The sequence below is a fragment of the Penicillium psychrosexuale genome (genome assembly GCF_028828465.1).
Source record: "Penicillium psychrosexuale strain IBT 29551 chromosome Unknown utg000003l, whole genome shotgun sequence".
In the NCBI taxonomy this organism is placed as follows: Eukaryota; Fungi; Ascomycota; class Eurotiomycetes; order Eurotiales; family Aspergillaceae; genus Penicillium; species Penicillium psychrosexuale.
Window position 1 is genome coordinate 4449508 of NW_026643188.1, and position 27358 is coordinate 4476865.

The following is a 27358-nucleotide window of genomic DNA, read 5'->3' on the forward strand; positions in this document are numbered from 1 at the left end:
CCGCTCTATGTGTTTTGTCCACAAATGAAACTATTGTCTGTACGTGAGATTATTGTGAGCTAGACAATCCCCCCCCTCGGGCCAACCACATATCCAAATGGGCAGGAGATCAGGGGTGGCCAAGAAAAAGAACAACTCAAAAAAAAGAACGGGAAAAAAAGAGAAACACCAAATATCCACTTTGGTCGGATTATCTGGGCTCCATCCGAATGTAAAACAAAGCCCAGTGGGATACACTAGCTACCCAGCCTAGTGTTAGATGTGCTTCTAGCCCCTTCTACTGGCCTTCTACGCCGTTTCTCTTTTTGGGCTCTAGCGTGGAAATTTCAAGCCCCCTTTTTCTCTCTCGGTTTTGGCTTGGTATTGGGCGTAATTTTCCTGCGCTCAGCCACATTCCACATTCCACAGTAGCGGATCGATCGCTGTTTCAGGAACTGTGGGGAATTTGGCACGTTCCAATTCCGCGGGATGCGTTGCTCTTGAGAACGATGCCCTAGCTCGTTTGGAATTTCCTAAGATTTGTTGATCGCTGGGGGGAAGGATAATCGGTGTGGCGTTGCGTTTCCCGTTGACACTTGGGTAAATTCTGCATTGGCATTCATTGATATCGTCCCCGAGACAAGGGTCTCGTCGCTGGGCACTATATTTACAGATCTGGCATATTATGTCTCATTCCTCAAACTTACTAGAAGTAAGCACCTACCTAGAAGAGAAGAAAATCCTAAAATATTTACTTCTGCGAATTGCCTAGATTAACACTATATTAACTCTCGTCTCCCTAATATCCCGACACAATGACAACATGTTGGGCAGCTGCCATGTAGCCAATCCGTGTCAAGCTCAGAAAATAGATTGCCTCTCGAAAAGTCTAGAAAAACAGGATTCCCGTGGAAAGCAAATCAATGACTCGCGAGCTTGTCTATATCCAACAATCAAGCCACTGTGGATATCGTCCATGTTGCATGTGGCAATATCCACTGTGCCCTAAGCGTTTTCGAAGACCCTCTTATTCGACACAGAAGTGTCAAACCGTCAAAACAGGCCGTCGTGGAGTGCCCGATCGGATCTACAAATGTATATTGCCTCTCGGCATCTGGCTGCCAATTGGTTATTAGTTCCGGTCTGGAATTCCCCTTCGGGATTGGAGTGATAAGCACGGAACGGCTGGGACGGCAAGTTACGGCTGTCTTTACCGTAGTGAACATGACCGCCTAGCTCACCGCCGGGTTTTCATCGGCCGTTATGAATTTCTGAAATGAGATCTAGTTTTGACGCCACTTTTATATGAACTAGATCGGAAGCAGACAAGTCGTCGTATAGTTTGAATAAAGAGGCAAAGGGGCAAAGGGCAAAGGGCAAAGGGGCAAAGTATAGAAATTCAAGTATAAGCAAATTCAAGCTAAGAATTCGATTGTCGGGAATTAACTACGGAGTACATATTCCGTATAGTTATACATATGAACATGCATGTGTATAACTCAGATGTTGTATAAGTGTATATAAATACTGCGGGCAAAATGGTTACCGGCGGTAAAATCTGCCGTACGGCAAGTGTTTGGCCTTAAGAGCCGCTTTGGGGCGTAAATCCCTTAATTTCCGTTCTAAGGTCTGGCGCTTTACGCGGATACCGGCACCTTGCGGAAGAATTTGCGATGAATATATTAATTTTGCCGACAGAGACAATCAATATATTGGTTCTTACGGAGTAGTTATGTTGTGCTTGACATTTTATATCTTAGGCTTTCTTAGTGGATCATTGTTCGGGGCTCTCGGGGGTGGAGGTTAAGGTCTAAGAGGGCCTCGATTCAATTCATGCTCCAATAGTCCGTACGGCATTTTATATGTTTCCAAGTGTAATCTTCTACACGTTCAAAATCTGCCCGCACACCCACTGTGCGGTCTTCGTGTGGAGTGTCCAATCTCGTTCGTCCTCCAGAGTTTCGGTATCGCTTGCTTTGTTGCCATGCCCTGCGTGACAGGCCTTTCCAAGTGCTTCGAAAACAACAACTTGGTCTCTCATATGTTTATCTAAAGAGGCTCTTCTGACGATGGAATCGGGTTTCTTGTCTGCATTGGCATTTGGACTCTCGTTTGAGATTTCCTCAATGAATCCTTCCACACATCGGCGGACTAAATCTGCAGCCCCAGAAAATGCAGCCTCGGTTTGAGATTCGTGCCTATGATCATGAGCTGGCTGTTGCTTTTGTCTCCCCTTGTTCTTTGGCTTGTGCAGGCGATCGCCTCCTATATTGCCAAGAATATCGTGGCCTATTCTGAAACCTGAAGAGGTATGGGCCACAAGAAGGATGTATACGTGGCTGCGGTGATTTGTGGCTTCCGATGTGTGTATTTTGATAGGAACTGGTGTATCTTTGGATGATATTTTGCTGAGAGTATCTTCACGTGGAGGAGTAGAGCTCTTAGCAAATATAGATGGATCCAGCTTTCTCGTTTCACGGCGAAGCAGGCGTCGAGTGCCTTGTTCGATAAATTGGCGAAGAGTGCTCCCCGTGCCTTCTGTGTTGTTGTTCAAAGTGGGTTGGTCAGGTGCTAGCACTGTGATATCAATTTGCGTGACTTTCCCGCGTTCGTGATCCATCAAGTTGATTTGTGGGAAGCTGGATAGAGGCTCAGGTGCCCGGTCTTTTTCTGATGACTGCTTGTGTTGATTTTCGTCATTTGAATTAGACCCGAGTGGATGTATGAGAAAAGTCACTTCTCCCAGGTCAACCGGCCCCGTTGTCCAGCCGCGCTTATGAAGAATAACGGACAGGGGAGGAAGTCCGAGTTTGGCGAAATTGGGCACAATAACTTGCGCTGCATAGTCATATGATGGAGAGAAGGTAGCGTTGGTTCCACCAGTTATGTTCACTTTCACAAAGGGTGTCGCCGCCTGCGATCCAACATGAAGCAGATACGGGTAGAGTGCCTGGAAGACGAGAAAGATGGCACCGGCAGTTGAGAGCTTGATGTCGTATTCAGACTTCACACTGACTTGCGACAAGTCCAGGAGCGGACCACTTTTCGATCTGGTTGACTGTGGGCAGAAGCTCAAGGACTGGGAGCCAACCTCGCCTCCCGAGACTTCGCTGCCGCTAATCTCGGCCAACAGCTTCACTGCTGCGGCATGAGATCTCTTGAGCCCCTTCTTTCCATCTCTGTTTCCGCGAACATGATCAATGCTAACTGGACGACCAGTCAATGCAGACAGCCCGATGGCGATTCGAACCAGCTGCCCGCCCCCTTCCAGGGTTTGGCCGTTCAAATGAACGTGGCTTAATTTGGACGAAATAGATCGCGAGGCCGCCATTTCAGGGGATTTTATTTATCTTTGACAGAGAAACTTGAAATCCTTGAAATCCCTCGAAAGTCCGGGCGAAACCCAATTATTATATTAATTTTGACCAGAGTCAGGTCGTGAGGCTGCGTCTTGGCGTGAGTCACTTTGGGGCTGGGTAATATTTATTGGCGCCACAGGCGTTTTTAGCGCTTAGCGAAGGCTTAGCTCTAGATAGAATATTGGAAGGGAAATCGAGACTCACCTGGGGAAGAGGTTGTTGGTTTGTTGTAAAATGGAGGAAGCGAATAGACTGAAAATGGAAGTCGCCATGGAGTTCGCACCTTCCCTACTGTGATGTGATGCAGTACTTTCCTCTCATGACTTCGCATCCCTTCAATCTTCCCTCTTCAAATCTCTTCTTCTCTGAATACCTTTTTCTCTCAATACTGGCTGTAGCTATATACTCTGCAGACATTTTGTAACATGTTTTCTTCTACATCCAATACACGCAACCTAAGAAGGTCCATGTCCACCCGCTCAATACGAAAACCGCGACGACTAGCCCCAGAAATCCCTGATGCGGCTGTGCAGCATGCAGCCGCTGCAGCTGCAGCTTCGCGTGCAATGCGCTCTAGTCAAGGCTCGTCTCAGGACTCGAAAAGCTCATACGAACGACTAGGTGGTCCAGGAAATTTTGCCATCCCTCGAAGGCGTCACGGATCAAGCCTTCGGAGCACTGATGATGGCTCGTCCGTCGGCCAGGGCGACTTGCCTAAAGCTCCAAATCCCCGTCATTCCAAAGAACTGACCGGCGTATCTGCTCGAGCGCATTGCTTCGATGACCCTGCGGCCCTTCCCCCAATCACAGAACTCGACGGACTTGATGGACGAGACAGCTCAGTCCCCTCTTCATATCGCCGATTGCGCAAGGCCAAGTCGATGTTCTCGACCAGCCAGCGAACTTCACAGACCCCATATGGAGTGCCTACCCTTCCTTGCAGTGATCCCCTTGATCCCGAGCGCAGTCCTGGATTCCAGCTGCCACGAACAATGAGACGATCCATGTCTTTTCTTCGGGGAAGTTATCAATCCAATCAAGTCGCTCCAACTTCTAAGGGTCATGATGCAGCTATTCAGCTTGCTCGTAGCCAATTTGCCCAGGATCCCGACGCTGGAGGTGTTCAGACTCGCCGGCCATCTTTCTTGCTAAGACGCAAGAAAGAGCATAGGCCATTTCGAAAGTCGTTCCGGGCCACAAGTGAAAGTGGTGTCGATACCGGGCGTTCTCTTAAATCTCGGTCTTTTTCCAATTCCATCAAAAACAAATTCAAACGTGTGTTTGGGTTTTCCAGGCTCGATCAACAACCTGGTAGCCCAGATGCGTCCATGGTAACCCCGGTTAGAAAAAGCATTGAAAGATTCTCCCCAAACAAGGTTACAGCCATTGGGGATGGCACTGATTCCAACTATTTCCGGCCAATGCCCCAGTCTCCCAGCCAAGAGAGTCTCTGCACTTCCAAGTCGCGCGTCACCAGTTGGGCTGATTCAACCACGCCGAACACAGTTACAACTCGGAAGCTAGGACACCGCCAATCTCTCTCTTTGATTAGAGAGGACGGAGTGAATCAGCAAATACCACGGACGCCTACAATGGATGATACGGAAAATCAATCTCCTCTAGCCGTGAGAGCAAACCCTCATCGAATTAGCATTGTTGACAGTCAAGATTTGTACACTGCGTTGATGAAACAAATGGGCCAAAATTCCCTGCCTAATCCCAACGAGGATATGGTCTTCGGCAATGTGTCGCAGCATCGTGTGATCCCAGAGCGGGCGAATTCGGTCTACTCCCAACATGGCCGACGCAGTATCCGTCATGTCCCAAGCCAAGAATCCTCGACCTCACCCGGTTCATTCGCAACCGCGCGTGGTGGTGATCAATCCAGTCCACGAAAGTATCCTCGCTCAGTTAGGTCGATGCAAGTTTCTCGGGGCATGCCGTCTCAGGTGAAAGATCAACATATGACTGCTGTTTCGGACGCAAAGTCGCCGCAATCAGCGTACGCTTTTTGCGAGGAATCGGATGATGATAATTGTAGCGTTATTGTTTCTCGGCTTCGGGCCTCGACAAGGGATATTGTTTCCCCAAGTGTCTATTCCCGGACCACCAGTGGTAATACCCCAACAAGAACTGACAATACCGACATCGGCGTCCATGATGAACCAGGAACAGCGACCATCTTTACTTCACAGCGGACAACATACAGCTCACCCAAGCGTACCAATCGGGCTTCATCTTCCACACCTAATGTAAAGTCTAGTGCCGACTGGCAGCAATGGATGAGCTCGCAGATTGAAAGAATTGAGCAGGCAAGCCCCACAAGGGAGCACATCAGAGAATGTGCACAATACCAGGATGACGATGAGTACTTTATCAGCATAGCTCGACGAGCTCCAGTCGCTGTCTCCGCTCCAGGTTCAGCAACTGTAATCAGGGTTCCAGACAGCCAAAGTATCACCGAGCGTAAAGCTTCCGCTGAGAACAGAATCCCGTCACAAAGCAATTTCTCCCGTCCATTAACCCAGGCTTCCGGCATGCGAACCATCATGCCATTGCAGACAACCAAGTCAGAGAATATGGTGCAGTCTTACGCTAACTCACTGTCCTTGGATACCGCTGCTAAGTCCGGTGAAAATGATTCACCCAAGTCAATCCCCGTTGCCTGCAATCAACAACCGTCGCCAATTCGACTAAGATCTGGAAACATGCAGCCACCAGAGTCCCCAACTCCCAAAGGAGTGGGAGCAAAACGATCCTTGACCAAGGAGCAACAGCGACGCTATTCATCCAGGCGTGCTCCGATCTCCCAAGATAACAGGATCAATCACTTCCGGTCCATGCGCACTCAACGAGACAACCGTGCAAACAATGAAAACGTGAGGCAGCAGTATGAGTACAACGACATGATGGAGAACTACCATCAACTTCAAGACATTCATTCCACAGTCTCTAGCAAGCGCATGGTGGATATGTTCTTGGACAGTCGCCGTCGACAAATGGGTGAAGTCACTGACAACGATACAACCACAGAGGCTTTTCTTTGAACGTGGGGGACTGGCTCTTCTTGCTATTGGAATACCTCGGGCGTTGTTCAATTTTTGATCTGTCATATTCTTTCGAGGACTCTACAACATAATCATTCATTCCCTCATTCATTCAACCATCACTTTGGGACAGGTATACTAAAGCTCCGCTGGTCGGAGTTATGGAAGCGTGGAAGCAGCCATTGTTATCTTTCATTATTTCCTTGAATAAAAAAATATCCTACCCAATTCATTCGATATTCACCTGGTTTAAATGAGAAACAGAGTGGTTTTTCCAAAAGAAACAAAAACAAAGAAATCTCTCCCTCGGGGAATCGAACCCCGGTCTCCCGCGCTTATCGGTTTTAATGACAAGCGGAAATCATCACCACTAGACCAAGGAAGAATGCGATGACCGAGTTACTGCTCGGCCACTTGGCTGGTTGATGTGAGGATATGACCATCTTACCATTATAAGCGAATACCGCGAATAATTCACATTGGAGTCAAAACAAAATAATCATGGAAGCTTCACAATATTTTATTCAGGTAATTTCGAGAAAACATATTTTCCAGTCTAAGGCACCATAGCCGAAATTTTAATGTATTCATGAGTGGGCAAAAATTGACAACCACACGCAGGTCATATATATATCCCTTAACTGTAACGGCAATAGCCAGTTAGCCGTGAATATTTTTGAACAACAGAGGAAGTTATTACATACAAGTATAAAATTCATCGCCTACTATATCCTGAGAGCAATGAATTTGCACAGATTTCCCTCGGAGGCAAATAAACTGCAATGTATTCCCTTTGTCTGGAATAGTTTGTTCAGCCACTGATATCCCCGCGTGGTAATAAATGGATCGCGGCGTGTAACTAAGAGTTCAATGTAGGGATTTCCCGTGTAGGTATTAACCGTGTGGGTATTCGCCGGATGGGCTGATGTTAACCATGTAGGTATTCTCCAAGTAAGTGATCGCCATGTAGGTATTGCCCACATATAAGAGAAGAGGATGGCCTTGTTTCTGCGTAGGTTGAGGGAGTTGTACAAGGTACATAATTATCACTTTACCAACAATGGATATTTTCCTGGACGTTCTGGATACCTTGGTCCTCGACCGGTGCTACGCATTACTCTCGCCAGACCCAACAGCCATTTTCAACAATGATACTCAAGCCACTGCCCATTTGAACCAACATGTCGGTGTCTATTACCCCATGCAGCCCTCAAAATGGGCGGAGGCAAGCCTTTGGAAGAGAGACGACATTGCCAGACAAGCATTGTCACTGTACGTGATTATATGGTAAGTCCCTTCCCTCGAAGTAACTACAATATCCCAGAAACTGAGACCTCGCTACTTAACAGGCTTTTCGCAATGATAATGTACCTCCTCGGTAGCCTGCTACTATACCACACCCTCTTCGACAAAAGACTACTCCAACACCCGCGCTTCCTCGCACACCAAGTCAAACTCGAGATCAACCAAGGCGTATCCGCAATCCCTGTCATGGCCCTCCTCACCGTCCCATTCTTCCTAGCAGAGATCAGGGGCTGGTCGAAACTATATGATCTCACCAGCGACTCCCCGTTCTTCGGATACACCTTGCTCCAGTATCCATTGTTCATCTGCTTCACAGACAGTGGCATTTACTGGATACACCGTGGTCTGCATCACCCTAGCGTCTACCGCTGGCTTCACAAGCCACACCATAAGTGGGCGGTGCCGACACCGTTCGCTAGTTATGCGTTTCACCCCCTGGATGGATGGGCGCAGAGTCTCCCCTACCATGTTTACCCGCTGCTCTTTCCGTTGCAGAAAGGGGCATATTTGGGGTTGTTTATGTTTGTTACTGTGTGGACGGTGCTGATCCGTGAGTTTTTATGATCCACATGCAACGATGGTATGATGGCTGACATTGATTCTACAGACGACGCCGAGTACTTGCCAACATCGGTGGTAATCAACGGTGCTTCTTGTCACACGATGCATCACTTGTACTTCAACTACAACTATGGGCAGTTTACGACGGCGTGGGATCGCCTCGCGGGAACATACCGAAAGCCCAAGGGGGATAGTTTCATGGAAGGCCAGCAAATGGGTGGGAAAGGGAAACTCGGAGATAAGTGTGAATGAGAGTCCCAAGGAGGTTCTATCTTGTATTTAAATGTAACATAATAGGCGGTCTCTCTTGACGAGGTTGTCATTTGGCTCGAGATGATATTAATATCTAATAATATAGATACTATGTAATTTTGGATGTCTCTTTCCTTTCGAGTGTTGTAGCCGAAGGAAGAAAATAATAAGCATAAATTCGGCGGAAAAGCGAATTCATCATGTACGACATTTGTATTTATACTCGAAACTATGGCGGACTTTGATGACACCATTGAATGAATTCATTCAAATTCCCCAAGTCATCGGTAGCGGTGTTATCCATATACCGAAGGCTGACATCAGATCTGCCAGTAGCATCCAGAGTAGCGTTCAACAACCACCAAAGCTCCTGAGCGTGTTTCGGATACCCAAGATGAAGGAATTGATCCTTATCTAGGAGACCAATGACAGAATCCCAGATGCGCCTCCAATTGCTAGACGCACACCGTATTCTATCGAGCGATAGGTATCTTAATAAGCCAGCTCTCGCTTGGAAGGCGAGGGAATTAATGGCTGTATGATATTGTTAGGAATTGATCACTTGGCTGATTTCAGTTATCAACATACCGTAAATCAGAATCAGAAGATGCTCTACTGAGACCGAAAGACCCCATGGTATTGGGTCATTACCTAAAGGAGTTTCAAGCAACTGCGTGATCACATCTTTTAGAGGTGGAAGTGGGAGCTCCGTCGAGTGCGACATGGCAATTCTGCTGAAAGAAGATGCGCTTTCGGCTTCCCATAGCCCAGCACTCCAGGGAAAATGACAGTCCATTTCAAAGACCGATATTGACGGGTGGTTTTTGAAGCAAACGGTGAGAAATCCGTCTGCTAAAAAGACCCAACAAGCGATTCTTGGAACTGGTTAGCGATACATCTCGAAAGAGAAGACAAGACAAGGAGAGAGTGGGATATGGGATATAAGGTACCTTATACACACTTCCTCTGCCACCAAATTTCTCCAAGTCATCTCATCACAAACGGTGGGAGCGGCTCCTCGCTTGAGCTGGAAAATTCCTAGGGATCGGATGGTGGATACTAAACATGGATGCCGGACGATGCGAATGCGACGTCTTGTTTGCATACTGTCTTGTCCAAATTGAAGCATCTCAATAATAAGAGCACTCTGCATTAGCTGTACATTTGATAAAAGATGCGACTGGTCTTTCGGTGAAGTGAGTGTTGATAGATCCGCAATTTTGCGAAATATATACTCTTCTGCGACGTCGAACAGCCCGGATGGTAGGGCTCCTCCATCTAGTGGAATAGTATATGTGGCACCGGATAGAAATATTGCGAGTAACAGAGCATTGGAGATGTTTCCTGGGTCGAAGGTTGGAAAATGCACCACGGGCAAATGCCAGTGCAGTGAGTGAAAGAATGCAGAGATAGAAGCAGAGATATTGGAAACCCCCAAGAGAGTAGAAAGTTCCATAAAATCAAGCGGGTTTAGCGTTCCTGTGCTTCCGAGACCCATTGACTTCGAAGTATCGACCAACTCCGTCATAATCTCGGATAATTGGTTGGAAAGCTTCGAAGGGAAGAGAGTATCAGGATTGAACTGGAGTAGGTAATCATCCGTGAAAGAGGGCAGAGTCGATGGTACTTGGAAAGAGAAATTTGTAAGTTGGAAATCGCTATCAAAAGCTGACATAGGATCAGTAGGAACGAGGGCATCTTCGATATGGGAATTGAGTGTTTCGAGGTTCCGGCGAACAGAACACTTTGCAGTCTCCCCAATCGCCAGTCTATCTCTTTGGAAAGAAGGATTGGCAAAGTGTTGGAGAAAAGAAAATGACCCACTGTCTCTCGAGTTCGCTCGCGATGTAGTTATCGAAGGCGAGAGCGAGGTTACTGCGGAGCAACTGGGATCCCCGGAAGGTATCTCTCGGGTTACGAAAGTACATTCTCGCCCAAAGGAGCGACAGCGAGAGCAAGGTAAATTTCGGTCGCAAGATGCTTTGGCAAAGTAGCATAGATCACATGAATGCCTTTTCCTACCTGGCTTGGCTGCAGGAGGCGCAGGTTGATTGGATTTTTTCGCACAGTTTTTGATATGTCTTCGTGTGACCTCACTTTCGAGCATTAGACGTTATCATTATTTATAGTAATGATACTTTACATACGGCTTTAGAAATGATTTGCTGCACAGAGGACAGCTAGAAGAGAGCTGCTGTGTATCTGGGAGATGATCAGCCTATTCATAATTTGTAGGGGCGTTCATTGGACCTTACGGGTCACTTCATGGCGAATTAAATGAGTCTTCCTCTGATAGGCTTTTTCGCATTGTGTACATTGAAACATGACGTCGACAGCAGTGTTGTTACAATATCAGAATGAGAAAGGAAGGGGAGAGGGGCAGTGGGCGGTTACGAGTCAGCGCGTGGACGAATTCCATCCGTGCGTGGCCGTATTCCCGACAAATTGGATTTATTCTAACGTCGCAAAAAGTGAAGAAATTTAATCTCAACATGCTATTCTATTATTGTCTTGAAGGAGGATGAGATGAGAACTGAAAGGAACAACCTCGGAATGACTATACCAGAATTTGTCATTTATTCAGGCAATGCCCAGCCCTAAGGCTTCAATAAACCACTAAACACGAATGGGACTGGGCTTGGATCATGCCATGCTATGTAGAGTCTGCAAGGGTACGGAGTAATAGCGCTGCATACTATGATTTGCTAATGAAAAGCTTCCTCCTGGCGGTCTGGACCAACGGGAAAAAGATTTCTAGTCCTATTTGTGATATATATAGCATACACAATGATATTTGGGAAAGTCACCAACATCCATGCGCCAGGATAAGGTTTTCTCAACTACTAGTTTCCTAGTTATTTTGCCAACGCCATTGAAAGTAAGCTGATTCATTGGGGCAAACCAACGGAACTTTCCGAACCCCTGGGGTGCACGGAACCTGGCGTACGTCAAATTCGATGATTAGTGGATCAATAGAAAATCTTTTCAAAATCAAGATGTAGTATCACATCAACTAGTCGAGAAAGCCTCCTTCGCTCAAGCACACAGTGTTGCGTAAATTATCAATCCGTAGATATACCCACGATTTTTGTATACAAGAAGGGGTGGAGTTATTAAGACGGGACAAAGCTCAGGATCAAAGATGAACACTCGCGTGTACGCCAGGCTGCAGATCACCCTGCACATGCGGAAACAGACGTTGTGGATCATAACAAGATCGTAAGCCTGGTGGGGCGCACATCTCTAGCGCAGCCAAGGAGGTCAAGGCACCCAAGGGTTAAAAGACCATATGGGGTAATGTGGAATTTATACCCTAAATTTCGACACTTGCGCAATACTTCGATGTCCGAGTATGCCATGTTTTGTTTAACTTGTAGGGAGTAGGGAGGGAGTATAGAATATTTTTTCCGTGGAAAAAAGCGACCCAGATTAATCGACTTTGAATTAGTTTCCAAATGCACCGTTCCTGACTACAGACCCTTGCACGCAGGTAGCCGGGGTTCTAGATCAGGTAGGAGGCACATGATGACTAGTCTTGGGCTACGAGGACTCGAATTTGGTCGTACAGACATTTTCCTGGTCCAATTTAGGATTTTTCGGCTTATTACCCCGAATAGCCCTATATTGAAACTGATGCCTTGCTTGGAGTGCCCCTGAGATGAGATATCACGAGCACAAAGAAGTGCCTAAGATACGTGCATATGGGGGCTGGACTAGCTCGGACTAGACCCCGAGCGCATCAACTAAGGCGCTAACTGCATTAGCGGCCCGGGAGTGAAGTGATAGGTCTAGCATAAGGTTTGGATATCAGGTTTGGTTCGTTGACCAACTTGTCAACCAAAAACGAGGGAAATTAGGAGCAGGGGACCAATAAGAAAGTGATTGACCAGCAGAATGGGCTGGTCTAGTCTTTCTTGTTTGGGCTAGGCAGTACGTTGTGATGTAGATCGACGTTTCCTCCCCTATTTTTGAGATTGCTATAACGACCGACTAATGGATTGGCACATATAAGGCTGTCTGCCTCTTTCATTTATTCCTGTTCTTCATCTCTTCGTTGTTAGTTCTTTTCCACCCGACACTCCCTTTTGCTGGTATCATTCAGCGTCCATTCTTTCTTTCACTCTAAATATACTTCCAACTCGCAAATATGAAGCAATCCATGATCACTTCGCTTGTGGCTCTCGCAGCTTCATGCTCCGTAAGGAAGCCCGTGCCATTGGTTGCTGTTGCAAATTGACATACAGCTAACAGATTGTGTCACTGTAGGGAGCCCAAGCCACTGAGAGCTTGATCAGCGTGCCCGTTAATCTCTGTGCCGCCATCCTCGGAGAGGCTGCATGCAAGCAGCAGACCGTCACCAAGGGACTGATCAGCGTGCCTGTCAATGCGTGTGTTGCAGTCCTTGGAAAAGCCAAGTGTGACCAGGTCTCTTCCTCTCTCATCGGCAACCACGGTCTCCACACCCGTGACAGCTTGATTAGCGTGCCCGTTAATCTCTGCACCGCCATCCTCGGAGAGGCCGAATGCAAGCAGAAGACCACCAGCAATGGTCTGATCAGTGTGCCTGTCAACACCTGCGTGGCTGTCCTTGGAGAGGCCAAGTGTGACCAGGCCTCTTCCTCCTCCGGTAGCGACGACGGTGCCCTGATCAGTGTTCCCATCAACATTTGTCTGGCTGTCCTCGGCGAGGCTAAATGCCAGCAGAAATCTACCTCTACTGGTGGTCTGATCGATATCCCCATCAACCTGTGTCTGGCCGTCTTGGGTGAGGTTGATTGCCGTGATGGATCATCTACCCCGCCTCCGGCCACTGCCACCCCATCTTCCCCCGCGGAGACCACTATCCCGGTCGTGATTCCAGGAAAGACTACCACCCCAGCTATTGTGCCGGGTGAGACTACAGTTCCCACTGTCCCTGTTGTTGTTCCTGGCGAGTCTACCACTCCCGTCGTTGTGCCAGGCACCACAATCCCCGTCATTGTGCCGGGTGAGACTACCGTTCCCACTGTTCCCGTTATTGTTCCGGGCGAGTCCACTACCCCCGTCGCCGTGCCATGTGAAACCACCAGCACTGTCGCCGTTCCGGGCGAGCCTACAGTTCCCACTGTCCCTGTTCTCGTTCCTGCCGAGTCTACCACCCCCGTCGCTGTTCCGGTTGAGACTTCCATCCCCGCTGTTGTGCCAGGCGAGTCTTCCATCCCTACTGCTGAGGCTTCTACCACCACAGTCTGGACTGGCCCTAAGGGACCTGGCTCTCCTCACTCTTCCGGTGATGCCTCAGCCTGGGTTCCTACATACACCCGTGTTCCTTCCGTCACCGTGGGACGTCCATCCCACACCGGCAGCTTCACCCGTGTTACTGCTACCTCTACCAAGGTCATCACTGGATCCAAGACCTATACCGGCATTGTGGCTCACACTTCTCCCGCCTCCGGTGGTAACGGTGGCAGCGGGACCAAGCCCAGCCCTAGCACCATTCCGTTCAACGCGGCTGGTCGTGCTACTTTGTCCGGTGTTGCCGTGGTGTTCGGTGCTCTCTGCGCTCTTGCTATGCAGATTTGAGTGGTGGATAATCCTGACAAAGGTGGTGGCTGGTGGCTGGTGGGGATAGTTGGGATTGTTCATTGTTGAGATTTATGTTCCTGTTGCGTTGGACATATCAGTCCGTTTTACTCATTCTCTTTCTATATTCGTTAAATCAACATGAGGTAATATAATTACACGATATACGTCTCTCAATTTGGCTTTTGTTCTCGCAGTTTTAGGCTGTCTATATATATGACGACTTTATTGATTATCAGGATGTTTCTTGATTCTCTTACGACTTGCAGTAGTTTAATACTCATTCTGGATTGTAAAAAAAAAAAATAATATCTATTACTTGCTCGCACATCCCGCCTGAACTTTCAGTACCACTCAGAATTCTGCCATATATTCTGGTTTACATAGTAAAAAGACATGCACTTTGATTGGAAAAAATGGTATATATTCTACCTGATTCCTATTCTCAAATAAAAAGAAGATGACGGTACTATGCTTCTTCGTTGTCACTCCTTGGGCGTTTTAGTAGAATCACAGTGGCCTACCGCCTCGAATATAGGAAATAACGTCATTCGAAAGTTTGTTGTCACAACTCCAACACTGCCAATATGACATTCAAGGCAACTACAGCGTAAATGTGGGGCATCTTTAATACAATATAGACATCCCTGGAGGCTGAGGGGATGACCAATCCGCGAGAGGCTGTTGCGAAGACTGCAGAGATCCATATCGAGAATTCGCAATGATTTGCCTATATAATCCGAGAGTCCACTCAAAAGCCTCTATGTTAACGCCATATCTGGACGATTTTTAGACTGAGCATGCTGGGTAATTTTTGTGAGGGATTTAAATACCGCAAGGACCTCAATATACATTATGACGTTTCGCATACTGGCAGATGACAATGTATCTTTGAATGTAGCGAAAAAGACCAGTGTAAGAGCAGCGGTCCGAGGCTAGCCCCACGATTTGATCCCATTCTAGGCTCTTATTGCTTTAGAACCAGCAGGGGGTATTCAGGTAAAAGGTGCGTGGAGACTTTCTTTTGATTTCTGACAACTCCATCACCTTGAAGTCCGCAATCTTCCACGAGGTACTAGATCAGAAAAACACAAGTGGTGTAGTGACCAGTGACCATGGGCTAATTAATGGCATAGAAATAGCATTTCGCTTAGCAACATGTCGGAAAATCCTGGACATGAAAAGAGAGAACAGTCAACCGCTGACTCCAAGTCAAGCGTGGAGGAGATACTACGACAGCTCACTTCTTCGGCAGAAGCCGTCAAAAAACATCGCGACGACTCCAAGCTTGATAGAGCTAGACGAAACCTAGATGAGGCCATTGAGGATATATTCAAACGTCCAGACGAACCAAAGGATGAGAAAGGGAAATAGATTGAATTCTAGAGGCCGGAAATATGCTATTATTTCGAGCGAATTCTGTACATACTTTCAATCTGCCTCGTCTGAAACTCCAAATGCTGCCCTCAAGCGAGTATCGTACTCAATTCTATCTTGCCGCTTTTTGGCCCCAACCCTCACAAAATCCTGGGCCCAGTACCATGACATTGTCTCTTGGAAGGCCTCAGCCGGATTTTTACAATATTGACTAAAGCGGGGCTGGATTTGCTTGTAAAAAACCGAAAAGAGACCAGTTGGGCTTGCAAGTGCAAGGGAGAACCAGAAAGTTCCAGATCGCCAGCTCCGGTCCATTATCCCAGAGAGGTTTGCCTTTCCAGAAGCCTCCCCTAACAACCCTTCTTCATTTTCCATAATTTCCATAAATTCGGACCTGACTGCTTCATACTCGACTGCATCTTCGGAAATCTCGTCGACAGCTTTGTTTGTAAGCCACGTAGGTGTACGGATCATTTCGGTTGGACGAGAGCAAGCCCACTCAAGGTCGATTAGGGAAGTGATATGCCAATCGTCGTCAACAAAAATATTGCTTTGGTGGAGATCGGTGAGAATGAAAGTGAAAGGGCCACGGCAGAGTTCTTTCGTGAAGAATGATGGAAAAGTTGCTTGCATCCCAGTCAAAGCCGATGCTTGGTATATGTAATCACTCAAGTTGTTTATCGCATTGGCTTGGTTTCTGAGCCGGCTATTATGAAGTCCAAGAAGATCCATGATATATGAGTCAGCGGCCGAGTACGTCTGGGACCGTGGCATATTCGTAGGGATGTGATCATTTTCTAGGTCTTGAATTTCGAGTGACAAAGGACGGTTTGCCAACTGAAGGTAGCCGTCTTTGTCGATAACAAATGAGCCAATTGATGGAAGAGGAATACGCGCTAGACTTAGCAATATTCGAGAGAAATCGCGAAAAAGCATGCGCCGGTAGCGAGGATCTTGATTTCTTTTCAGCCAGGTTGACGAAAGCATTTGCCCCCTATTACTCTCAATGTACTCGATAACCATGTAACCCGGAGGCAAGGCGTCGCCTTCATATCTCGAGATTCGTGATGGGTGGGAAACGTATGAGGAAGGAAGCGAATGGCCAAAAAACGACAGAAGCAAGCGGCGGAAGTGTTGGAAACAGCGGCTTAGCAAAGGAAGACTCTCGATATGCGAGAGCTGGTCAACATCAGTATGGCCTCGGTTGATGAGGGGGAACAGAAAAACCGCACAGTTTGTCCATCGGAAGTGGCAAAGCCATAAAGACGAGGAATGGGGATATCAGGGCAATTCTCTTGCAGCCAAGCATACGTTCCAGCTTCGCATCGAATTTTCTCATCGCAATTTCCCGGACAAAAGTCCTCGCCCAGGCGGTATGGAAGAGGCAATCGAAGGAGAACTCGAGTTCCCGACTGTTTTCTGGCTTGCCAATCGTTGATAGAGACTGGAATACAGACGTTGAAACTTCCATGCAACCAATATTGAACATCAGCCACTTCACACAAATCATTCGATCGAAGGCCCAAATGGTGGGTTATAACATCCTTGATCCAATCCTGATTATTGTTAGAGAGGTTGGCAAAGAACTTCTTTTGTCGGTTGGGATATTCGAGTCGACGTAATATGTTGATCTCTTCTTTTTGAGCCTTGGAGTAGGTAATTTGACCTCTCAGAAGAGGCAGAGTGTTCGGCATTGTTCAGGTGGTTGCGTCCTCAAAGCTCAAAGTGTACGAGCCGTCAAGCCCTGATAAAAATCGCAGGACATACCGCCCAGCTCACCGCCTGAAAGTCGCACATACCTACTCCGTATCTAGATACCTGTATGCTAAGCGTAAGGTAGATAACGAGACAATTTGGAGATTGTTATTTTGAGGACAACTACGGAAATCCAAATTAGCCGGGTATATTCAAGGTTGGACACCAAACCCCGTAAATGGGTCGACCCGCAACCCACAAACCAACGGGTCGACCCCCACAACTTGACCCCACGGCGATTAGTAAGACACATAAGATTCCAACCTTGATCTTGATGTTAAAAGAAGTACGGAGTAGCTTCAGCATCATCTTCGAAGATAGATCGAAATGGTCAGCATACTAAGGAGTATACTAATTATTCAAATGCAAGGAAGGGAAGAGAGCGAAGAAATCAAAATGTCTAAGGCAAAAAATACCAAAAAATCCTCTGACCCGGGATCGAACCAGGGACCTCAAGATGACAAGTTCTTTGCAGAACAGGACAATTACAGTCTTGCGCTCTTCCAGCTGAGCTATCAGAGGAGTGATTGAAGGATGGGCGGAATTTGGATATTATAATCTAGTTACTATCATACCTAACTGCATGTGAAGTATAAGATCCATCAGCTCTCTCGGAATATGATTATTACAATACCACCCAATTATTATCCTGAAATCGGTTCCTGAAATTTGTCTATAGATTTGGATTACTTAGAAGGAAACAATCGTTGTCTTCGGATTCTGCGTAGGAAAATTGGTTGCTAAGCGGCTCTAATCTCTGTATGGAGGCTCATCCCCTCTAACAAAAGGAATTCGATATGTAAGGAGCTTGGGGATAGCCTTTTTAGAAACAGCGCCAACAATAACTTCCCCGTCCTCAAAACAAAAGCAATCCAAAAATGTCCCAAGAATGACAGCATCCTGGATAAGAGCAAAATCTTGCTCCAACTTGTCGCGAGTATCTGCTGGCATTCCATCAAACAATTCGTGCCAAAACCCCCGTTTGGCATCCTCAAACTCATCAGGTACCCAAAACTCCCCGCCCGTGTATTCACCAGCGTAGGTGTGAATGCGACCGAAGCCAACTCCAAATGGAAGTGGGGTGGACAGCTCCCAGTCAATCAAGCCGGTGACGTTGCAATCCTCATCAATCAGGACGTTCACTTCATTCAGGTCATAGTGAGCGACCCACAGTGGGAGCCTTTTCAACTGTTCTAAATTATCAAGATGCCCTTAAAGCTGAGGCCGGTATGGCGCGATTTCTTCTAGCGGTGAAGCCAAGATGGCCTCGAGATGGGACCGAACACGGCCGTCAACGGCCTCGTCGCTGGTGTTAGCGAGACGGCCTTTGGCAGAACGCGACCAAGGGATCTGTTGATAGCAACTCGGCCCTTCACGTTACAACGTCTACCGAGTCTATTTCAGCCAACGCAACAAGGCTGATCATCAAGCTATCGCTCTTGTCCCCACACAGATGGACGACCAAGGACGTGGAAGATTCTACCACGTCATCGGTGATCTGGGCATGGGCATGCGATACGATCCACGTCCCGGGTATAATTTTCAGGCAATCAAAAGCTACAAAAGGAGAGAATTCCAATTTCAGTTCCCGAGATCGAAACTCTCGGAATTCGAACGAGTTGCTGCGGAACAGAAGGTTCCTCACGATCCACGTGCACTCATGGAGAGTGACCTTTACCCACCACCCCGGGATTGTTCTGATTAGGTTGACGATGTGTTGAATGAGGTGAAGAAGCTATGTGTGTGATGGGTTGGTTGTATCGAAGAAGTAGATACGTGGATGATGTGTCGGTTATATCGCGATATAGTGGAATCAAGGGGATGGTACCGCGAGTTATTCAGAATGGATTTGCTGTCCGAGTATTCAACGGGTTATTTGTATTGCGTAATCCTGCAAAATCCTAACTACAACAACAGCTTTTCCATCAGGAAAGAGTGCATGAGAAATTCCGCGTGATATGGTTGGAGAATTTGAACCACGTAGTCTGTCCAATCATTCTGATAGAACCATATAAGTAGAGCTTTCGCGAAGTCCCAGTACTCGGGATACCAACCACTCAGCTCCCAGTCGATAATAGCGGTCACATTTCCATCTTTCACCATGATATTCTGAGGCCTGAAGTCACCATGTGCAAACAAAATGCGGTGGGATTCAGGAAGCATTCCATTAAAAAAAGCTTTGATATGGCGTTTCGGGGCATTCTTTTGGTAGACTTCAACAAGAGCCGTGTTGAAATCCCGCTCGGAATTAAATGGGCCTTCCAAAAAAAAACGTGTTAGTTCAGAGTAAATAATGCCTATATGCTTTATTCTTAGTATCTGGGTATTATACCTTTGTCATCAGAGGTCGATAGACTATGGTCAGTAACATGACCATGCTCCAAAGAACCGATATAACCAGCACTCTCCAAATTGCGGATTTCTTGGATGTATGTCGTAAGTTGTCTCGTAATCTGACATTTGGCGGAGACGTCGAGACCATCCCAAGCTACCTGGAGTGTTTCACCGGTAATATAAGTCATAAAGATGTAGGTATCGTAAACGCCCCTGTAGTCATCAGGGTCGCGATCAATAGGACCGTACGTATAACATGCGAAAACCTTAGGTACGGGAACCCCTGTATTTTCCGCAACATACGTCATGTTTTTAGCCTCGATAAAATTGATATGAGGACCAATCTTGACGACGACTTCGGGTGAGATCTTCACAATGGCGACACCATGGCAGAATACCAGGTTACTTTTGTCCCGGCGAAATTCACTGACAGTATCGGGATGCGGCAAGCAAAACCCAGGTGCAGAGTAATGTACATTCAACTGAGGCTCAGGAATCGAAGAGGGAGGACTGCTCAACGCTGTAGCTGAATCCATACCGTTGAGCTGTGAATGTCATTTCTGGTGCGAATGGTAGGTGCGGGATGACAAGGAGGGGAAAATATGACAAAGGGGAAGAAACACACTGTATATAAGGCCCGGCTCGTTATCTAACCTTTACGCCATTTTCCCAATCGCCGAAATCATGAGTTTCTGTTAGAGAGCCTTGAAGAAGATGCCGAAGATCGCCATGGTTTCACACATCAATGTCTACCATGGTAGACATCTATCTACCATTCCTAAAACTTAGCTTCTCGAACCATAGTTTGACTGAATAATGAGGCTTGGATTTTCTATGTAATGAGTTTTGTTATTTATAGCTCCGAGGAATCACAGTACAACATACAATATTGTACATGATTTACATGACTTCGCTTCTTGATGCGGGGGCGGTGGTTGGTGTTGGGCACCAACGTGACTTCGTGTCCTATGACTGTGCCCGATACAATTTCCGCATTAAGCGGGAAAAGTAGCCACCATCAGGGAATCCCAACTCAAAAATATGTGATATCGCTCTACTATTCCTCGGGCAATTGTGACGACCAGCAGCCAATGTCTCCCGCCGGTCATTTTTTTCTCTTCCGAAAATGTGGAACAACTTGCAAAACAGGCTTGGGAGCAAGTTAGGGCGGATATACATTACCATATCCTACAAGTTATTAATCGTGCATTTAATACCTATCCCAAATCATAGCAAATTTGTAGTATTGATAACAGACAATATTGTGATTTGAAATTGAGCATGATAGGTCAGAAGGATTGGCTTTACCATAGAACCCAACTCCACATACAATATGGGTACTTGTTGTAGGTACGTTCGATGGAGGACCTGCAATCAGATCGCGGACTGTTGCCCGAAGGTGGTTTGCCTCCAAGATGGGATCTAGTTGTACTAGCTAGGTTTCTTTGTCTGCTATAGATGGTTCTCTATCTAGTATCACATTTAGCTGCTTAAGGCTAGCCCCTTGAGCGGGGATTGGAAGTCTTGAGCTGCAGCCGATAATTAATCGGAGAACGAGGGGGATTGCGCTTTGCGAACCTTAGCATTAATACCTTACGAGGGTCAGCTTCGCCCTCCACGAGGCCGTTCCGTTGTTTGCCTTCCCCGATAGTCCAGCATATCCAAATATAAATTGATCGGGGACTCGTTTAAGTTGCTCTCCACTGGAAGGAATCCATGGATGTACTTATCAGATCTTAAGTGCGCACGAGCCACCTGTGCAGATAACAGAGAGTAAGAATATACGGGGATATGATGAATTTACAACCTGCGGAGCTGCTGAAGTTCCTGCCGACTCTATTATTATTGCGATGCATCTTCATGGTGTCACGATACTCACCTCGGTATCAATGCTTTCCGTGTACCAACACAACTTTCTCGAATCATAGTAATCCGATCAAATATGGAAAGAATAGCGGGAAAACTTTTCAACGGAACACTTCTCCTGATCTATTACCATGGTTTCTGATATCAACCACTTGCCGCACCCTGGAATCATGAGTCAGGGCATGTCTCCGGATGACCGAACGAACATAATAATCTGAATTGCGTTATGAAAGCTCGGTATTGGATAATGGACTCCTGCACGAAATGGAGACTGGCCAAGACATAAGTCTGGAAGGTCATGAGAGAATCACCTTTTCTGGTAAAACATGATATTAAGGATGTGATGTGACGGTCCAACAGTATAAAATTAGGTATATACAGGTAGAAATCATGGAAACAAACTGCATACTGTACACATCGAATGTTATATAATCCAAAAAATGGAACTATAACAATGCAGAACTCTTGAATATACAGGTTTCTCCATGCGCGGATATTAAGAAATGGAAATGGCAACTACAATACAGCAATAGCCCCAGGAGGCGAGCCCACTCCACCCTTAAGATGCAACGGCGCACTAGTCAGGAAGAAAGACCACTTGTTCAACCCCGCGCATTGTGTGCTCAGCTTTTCCAGGTCCCATAATTCCCCGATCGGAGTACCCCACTGACACAGTAGCCACTCATGCAAGCAACAGTCCTGAGCATAAGGCCAAGCTTCGAATCCCATGGTATCGCAGGCCACAGCAGAAAATTGTTTATCGTATAGCCACCTGACGGTTTCCATGTTGCCTTCGACTCCAATATATTGGCAAGATCTGACGCCTTTGGCCCTTGCCTCGGGATCTGCCGTCCTGTACTGAAGTCAGCTGGAAACTCATGATACGCTGGGAATAGGTGCTTTCATACTCGTGCCATTTGACGAATCCTGTCCGAAGGATGAATATATCACCCGGTTTACATTGCGTGCCTTGCCATTTTAAGGTTTCTTCGATTTCTGACAGCGGAATGGCCCAATTGGTGTCAGGGCTAGGAGGAGTGCTTGTTGGATTGTGGTGCTGCCACCATCTCAGCTGGGCGTTTGAGTCAGTTGACTGAAATTCAAAAAGTAGATCTCGTGCCAAAATACCCAATCAACTAAGATGCCTCGTCCAACAATGCCCCCGCGCTCGCAAATGTCTGCTAGCCATCAGTCATTGGCCCGTCACGACAATTCATTTCACTTACTATGGATTCCGTTCTCGGGCCCCTTAATAGCATCCTTTAATGTGAGCCCGTTATAGAAAACCGCTTGGTCCTGAATCGCCCACTATGTATAGAATGACTGTAAACACCAAAACTTGGAGGTGAGGAAAGGAAAACTAACGTGTTTGAGACTATCCCACTGTGAACTAGTCTGGGTATTGATATAAATTTCGTCGTCAAGACCAACAAAGCCCTCAGCCTCCATCTCTTTGACATGATGACACAATGTAGCCCGTCCAGATCCCGGGAATTGTAGATTATTCATGGACCAGTCAAGCTGGACATGATTCCCGAATTGGATCTCTTTTGCTGCCTCCCGCACCACCGACGGGCTGAGGAAGTTGAGAGCTGATAACGTCAAAATCCTGGAATATGCGGGCTATTCAACAGGGACAGAGGCCGAACTTACTTCCTAACTCGTCTTTCTTGCCAGGCTTGTCAAAGAACCCCCAGAGGCATCCTTGCGGCTGGCCAGCTACAGGCGGGAGATCTTCGAATTTTGGGAGGATATACCGTGGCTCCCGGTGATCGGCATTTTCATACGATGCCATCTTATATGCTCCTATCCAGTGTTGGAATTTTGGGGCGGCCAGGGAGACCTCTTTAAGCGCGGGGAGGACACCCTTACCGAGATTTGGGGTCAAATGCCGAGTAATCTCGCTTAGCCCCGGATGCTCACTTCCATGATGGCTTCCCGTGCCGGTGGGGACGAATAGCCAGTCCCACCTCGTGCTTGAAGAAAAGGCCGAAGAAAGATGGGCCAATCACTCCTTACGGAGTACCGATATCCAGCTATAGGGGCTTCAAAGCCCCAAGCAAGAGAGATGGCTACGCACGTTACTTGAAAAAGGATTGTTCCTGATCTAGAAAGTTGTGAAACCATTTGTCCCGTCGGCATCTTAGGAGGGTCGGAGAAAAGCTATCCCGAGAAGCCGAAATAGTTGGCACCATGTGGGAACAAATACAAATGACTTCAAAATGGTATGGGCCTTTCCTCTGAGTGGACTGTACAGATAAATAATTGGGGATTTGAACGGAATGTATTGGAAACCGTCGGTCGGTAAACAATTCCGCTTACAGGAAATGGTCCTTAAAAAAAATCAGCCGTGCAAGTACAAATCAAGTGCCCCTTGGGCGGTAGAAATCTCCCCTCGCCAACAACCTAATATGATTTTTCCTCCAAATACATCAGAGACATCCGGGAAAATGCCGTTTTTGTAGCGTGATTCAATATCATAGTCTATCACGTCTTGTCGTCGGAGTCGAGCTTTGATGATATCCGGATCGTCGGTTTTCGGCCCATAAAGTTCGCTATATGGCGCTTTGCCAGTAACTAGCTCATAGAGCGTAGATCCTAGGGCGAAGATGTCGGAAGCTTCCGTGTTGGGAAGTTCATAATCTCTTGGTAAGCAGTGTGATGCTTTCTCATAGCCAAGCGCTGCATGGCCAGGACACTGCGAAGAATTGAAATCGCCAAGTCGTAGATCAAAGTTCTCATCAATGAAGAACTGACGTAGAGCAAGGTCGGAATGGATAACACCACGGCTATGGATGAAAACAATAGCTTCTAAGATCTGCTGATACCATTTGGATCGAAGCTCGGGAGTGATTGGATTCCTGTCCAAGTATTCCACAAGGTCACCATGAGAATAGTATGTGATCTCGATATAGTCGGATATGCCCCTTGATAGCCATTCGGCAATTCGTGGATGTGCTCCGAGAATATTGTAAATCAGAGCCTCGCGTAGTATAGGTTGTAGATCTTCTTCACTCTGACTGCGGGGAATTTTCCTTATGATATGATCGTCCAAAAGGTATACTTCGGCGAAAATTCCAATTGTCAAGAGCTTGTGATTATCCCGGCGTTCGGAGGCTGGTCGAATAGTGACGGTAGGGGGTGGTCGAATAGTGAAGGTAGGTAGCGTATTTTCGGAGGACTGGATATCGGCCTAAAGGATAATATTAGGCAGAGTCAATAAGAAGCATGTTTTCCACCCACAGATTGCAGGCGCTCTTCATCATCTGGCTCCCGATATTCTCCATTCGGTGCCGTCGAAGAAAACGTAATAAATAGGCGTCTAAGCGGCCAAAGGAATAGACCGGGAATATTCGAGGTAAAAACATTCCAAATCGAGAACAATATTGATCGTGGGAACCAATGTTGTGTGCTTGTCATTGTTAGAAAAAGACGGTGAAACAGAGAGAATGATGAATACATGTATGTACTCCTTACGGAGTATGTTGTACGCAGATGCGGGCAAAGGAGAATGGACCGGGGTTATCTACTCTAGCTACGTCCGGGTGCCTATCTTATCGCGCACCCAACACTTTTTCTCGCTCTGACATGCCCAGGACCAATATATATAGTAGCGCACAAAGTTAACCGTGATAACTATCTCCCCCTTTTTTGCTTGCTCATGAAGTTGAACCCCCAAGTCTTTCTTCAATCTGGTGTAAAGAATTCACCAAAAGGTTCTAATGTATCTTGCTGGGGCGAGATAGAGGTAACAAGTTCAACTCAATTTGCTAGGGTTTGATAACAAAGAATCAAAGATGGCTTGGTATTTTATATGACTGATATTGGCAAAGCAGTCAGTCCTCAAGAGTGAGCTCTCAAGTAAACAGTCTGTGCGAATAGTTTTGGTGAATGAATTTAAACCTTTTCACCCCCTGACCAGCGAAATCTTCAACCTCATCCACATAGTGCTTATCGCCAATCTTCCTGTCCTTGTCACCTTCCAGAGCTTTCTCATCGAAGGGCGAGTTGAAAAGGTCAGAAATCTCTTCCAACGACTTTCGCCCAGTCTTCTCGGAGTCAGCAGAGTACCTGGAGGTTGACAGTTTCATTTGATAAAGACTTACCTCGGGACAGTAGAGCAGCACAAATGCAAGCGTGGCTGAGGTACAGGCAATGAAAACAATATAATACCTCCATCCAATGGTAGCAAAGGCCGTGGGTGCACATTGCAAGAATATAATTGTGGCAAGAAACAAACCAGAGATTGAAACTGCCAGACCCCGAGCACGCACAGGAGTAGGGAAGATCTCGGAGGCGTAAATGTATGACGTTGCATCACATGTAGTTGAAAAGCATGCCATGTGGAAGAAAAGGAAAAAGATTGCTGCGTTGACGGCGGCTTTGGATCCATTATGTTGGAAAATACTAACCGAGATGCATTCACCAATCAATGCCACTATCACGCCGGTATAACCGGCCATGAGGAGCCGAGTTCGTCCTACTCGATCAGCTAGGAGAGAGTTGATCAAGTTCCCGAAGGGGGAAATTGTAATCCAGCCAGCCTGAATGAGCAGCTGGGAGTTTGTTTTGAAGCCAAGAGATTTGTAAAGCGATGGACCGTAGTCTAATTACCGTTAGTAAAGCCTGGTAGGGTTTGGACGGATAAAGTACTGTTAATAACCAAGGTGGCCGTTCCCTGGCATCCGAAGAGAACCACGAAGCCTATGATACATCTTTTCCGAAGGGCAGGTGTGGTCACAAGAGCCTTGAAGCTATGATCCTCCGTATTTTCCATACGGATCATACTGCATAGATTGGCAAAGTTTGCCGCCAATTCCTCATCGTCTTCAGGGGTCGGTGTGTCTGACGAAGCAGACACTGCTTTGTACGCTGCCCATGCCTGATCAATGCGGTCATTGTATATTAACCAGCGAGGGGACTCTGGCAGAAACATGACACCAATTGTCAGGAAAATAGGGGGCACGCATTGGATAGCCAATGGGATCCTCCACTGGACCGCGGAAGCCTGAACGAAGGAGAACCCAAACCCGATCCAACTAGACAAGGCATATCCCACGCAGATCATCACACCGTGAGATCCCACAAGCAGGCCTCTAATACGAGGTGGAGCAATTTCCGACTGATAGAGAGGAATCAAAGCAACCAGGGCACCTTGAAGTATCATATATTTAGCGAGATCGCAGTGAGCGAGGAAAGACCATACCAACACCAAGCCCGGTCACAAAGCGGAAGACAAGGTACGCGCCAATGTGAATACCTGCAACTTGCAATGCTCCTCCGATGACACTGGTCACAGAGGCCAGCATAATCGACTTTCGTCTTCCGAGGATGTCTGCAAATGCGATACATGACAAGCAGCCGAAAAGCCCTCCCGCCTGGAAGAGAGCATTGATAGCACCTTCCAAGCTACTGGCATTTTTGCGCGTATCCAAATCAAAGTACGAGAGAAATGAGGGCTGGGCGAGAGTGCTCGAGATGATACTGGAGCAATATCCGTAGGTCACACTGCCCAGTGCAACATACACAGAGATCTAGGTAGGACATGAGCCGTCTGATGAACAATGAACGTGAATCAAAAGACTGACCAAAATGCGAAACATAGAATTTGAGAGATGCATCCTGTATATGGAGCTCTGGTCGTACGGTGTCATGAACCAGCGAAGCAATCCCTGAAGAGTAGGAAAGCAAATTTCCCCAGTGTCTGAATCTGGGGCCCCGGGGCCCAGCTCCGGGGTCACCCCACACCCAAGATACCGAGGAGAAAGAAGTTTATCTTGATCAGCTCAAGTGGAAATTGGCTCCGCTAGTCACAGTCGAAATTGCGTAGAATATCGAAAGTGGGACACATACATCCGACTTCGAAAGAAACAACGTATTTTTGACATATATCGAGAGAATCCTCGTGAACGTGGTTTAACATCGATCCCATCAAACATCAAATCGCACTAGACTTCCTCC

The 27358-nt window shown here is 47.0% G+C and overlaps 9 protein-coding genes across 9 annotated transcripts; 4 read left to right on the top strand and 5 right to left on the bottom strand.

Annotated features, from left to right (window-relative positions):
- Positions 1 to 1861: 1861 nt before the first annotated feature.
- N7518_005538 (putative RNA 3'-terminal phosphate cyclase) lies at positions 1862 to 3310 on the bottom strand (the record flags this gene model as incomplete). Its single annotated transcript, XM_057186465.1, has 1 exon — positions 1862 to 3310. The coding sequence occupies one exon, from the start codon at positions 3308 to 3310 to the stop codon at positions 1862 to 1864; it is 1449 nt and encodes a 482-aa protein (XP_057043235.1).
- Positions 3311 to 3805: 495 nt separating this feature from the next.
- Positions 3806 to 6385, top strand: N7518_005539 (uncharacterized protein; the record flags this gene model as incomplete). Its single annotated transcript, XM_057186466.1, has 1 exon — positions 3806 to 6385. The coding sequence occupies one exon, from the start codon at positions 3806 to 3808 to the stop codon at positions 6383 to 6385; it is 2580 nt and encodes an 859-aa protein (XP_057043236.1).
- A 1060-nt stretch (positions 6386 to 7445) lies between these two features.
- Positions 7446 to 8503, top strand: N7518_005540 (sterol desaturase family protein; the record flags this gene model as incomplete). The annotated part of the gene is made up of 3 exons (XM_057186467.1): positions 7446 to 7672; positions 7735 to 8240; positions 8298 to 8503. The coding sequence occupies 3 exons, from the start codon at positions 7446 to 7448 to the stop codon at positions 8501 to 8503; spliced, it is 939 nt and encodes a 312-aa protein (XP_057043237.1).
- Positions 8504 to 8732: 229 nt separating this feature from the next.
- On the bottom strand, positions 8733 to 9227 carry N7518_005541 (transcriptional regulator family TF; the record flags this gene model as incomplete). Its single annotated transcript, XM_057186468.1, has 2 exons — positions 8733 to 9037; positions 9092 to 9227. 2 exons carry the CDS (start codon positions 9225 to 9227, stop codon positions 8733 to 8735), a joined length of 441 nt encoding a protein of 146 aa, XP_057043238.1.
- Positions 9228 to 12650: 3423 nt separating this feature from the next.
- On the top strand, positions 12651 to 14065 carry N7518_005542 (uncharacterized protein; the record flags this gene model as incomplete). The annotated part of the gene is made up of 2 exons (XM_057186469.1): positions 12651 to 12701; positions 12770 to 14065. The coding sequence occupies 2 exons, from the start codon at positions 12651 to 12653 to the stop codon at positions 14063 to 14065; spliced, it is 1347 nt and encodes a 448-aa protein (XP_057043239.1).
- A 1158-nt stretch (positions 14066 to 15223) lies between these two features.
- N7518_005543 (uncharacterized protein) lies at positions 15224 to 15439 on the top strand (the record flags this gene model as incomplete). The annotated part of the gene is made up of 1 exon (XM_057186470.1): positions 15224 to 15439. The coding sequence occupies one exon, from the start codon at positions 15224 to 15226 to the stop codon at positions 15437 to 15439; it is 216 nt and encodes a 71-aa protein (XP_057043240.1).
- Positions 15440 to 15496: 57 nt separating this feature from the next.
- On the bottom strand, positions 15497 to 17136 carry N7518_005544 (uncharacterized protein; the record flags this gene model as incomplete). Its single annotated transcript, XM_057186471.1, has 2 exons — positions 15497 to 16621; positions 16675 to 17136. The coding sequence occupies 2 exons, from the start codon at positions 17134 to 17136 to the stop codon at positions 15497 to 15499; spliced, it is 1587 nt and encodes a 528-aa protein (XP_057043241.1).
- A 1966-nt stretch (positions 17137 to 19102) lies between these two features.
- On the bottom strand, positions 19103 to 20067 carry N7518_005545 (aminoglycoside phosphotransferase family protein; the record flags this gene model as incomplete). Its single annotated transcript, XM_057186472.1, has 2 exons — positions 19103 to 19455; positions 19530 to 20067. 2 exons carry the CDS (start codon positions 20065 to 20067, stop codon positions 19103 to 19105), a joined length of 891 nt encoding a protein of 296 aa, XP_057043242.1.
- A 1846-nt stretch (positions 20068 to 21913) lies between these two features.
- N7518_005546 (uncharacterized protein) lies at positions 21914 to 27018 on the bottom strand (the record flags this gene model as incomplete). The annotated part of the gene is made up of 13 exons (XM_057186473.1): positions 21914 to 22250; positions 22306 to 22469; positions 22526 to 22575; positions 22624 to 22705; positions 22763 to 22989; positions 23051 to 23373; positions 23424 to 23560; positions 23829 to 24590; positions 25309 to 25446; positions 25504 to 26003; positions 26051 to 26551; positions 26604 to 26931; positions 26986 to 27018. 13 exons carry the CDS (start codon positions 27016 to 27018, stop codon positions 21914 to 21916), a joined length of 3582 nt encoding a protein of 1193 aa, XP_057043243.1.
- Positions 27019 to 27358: the final 340 nt, after the last annotated feature.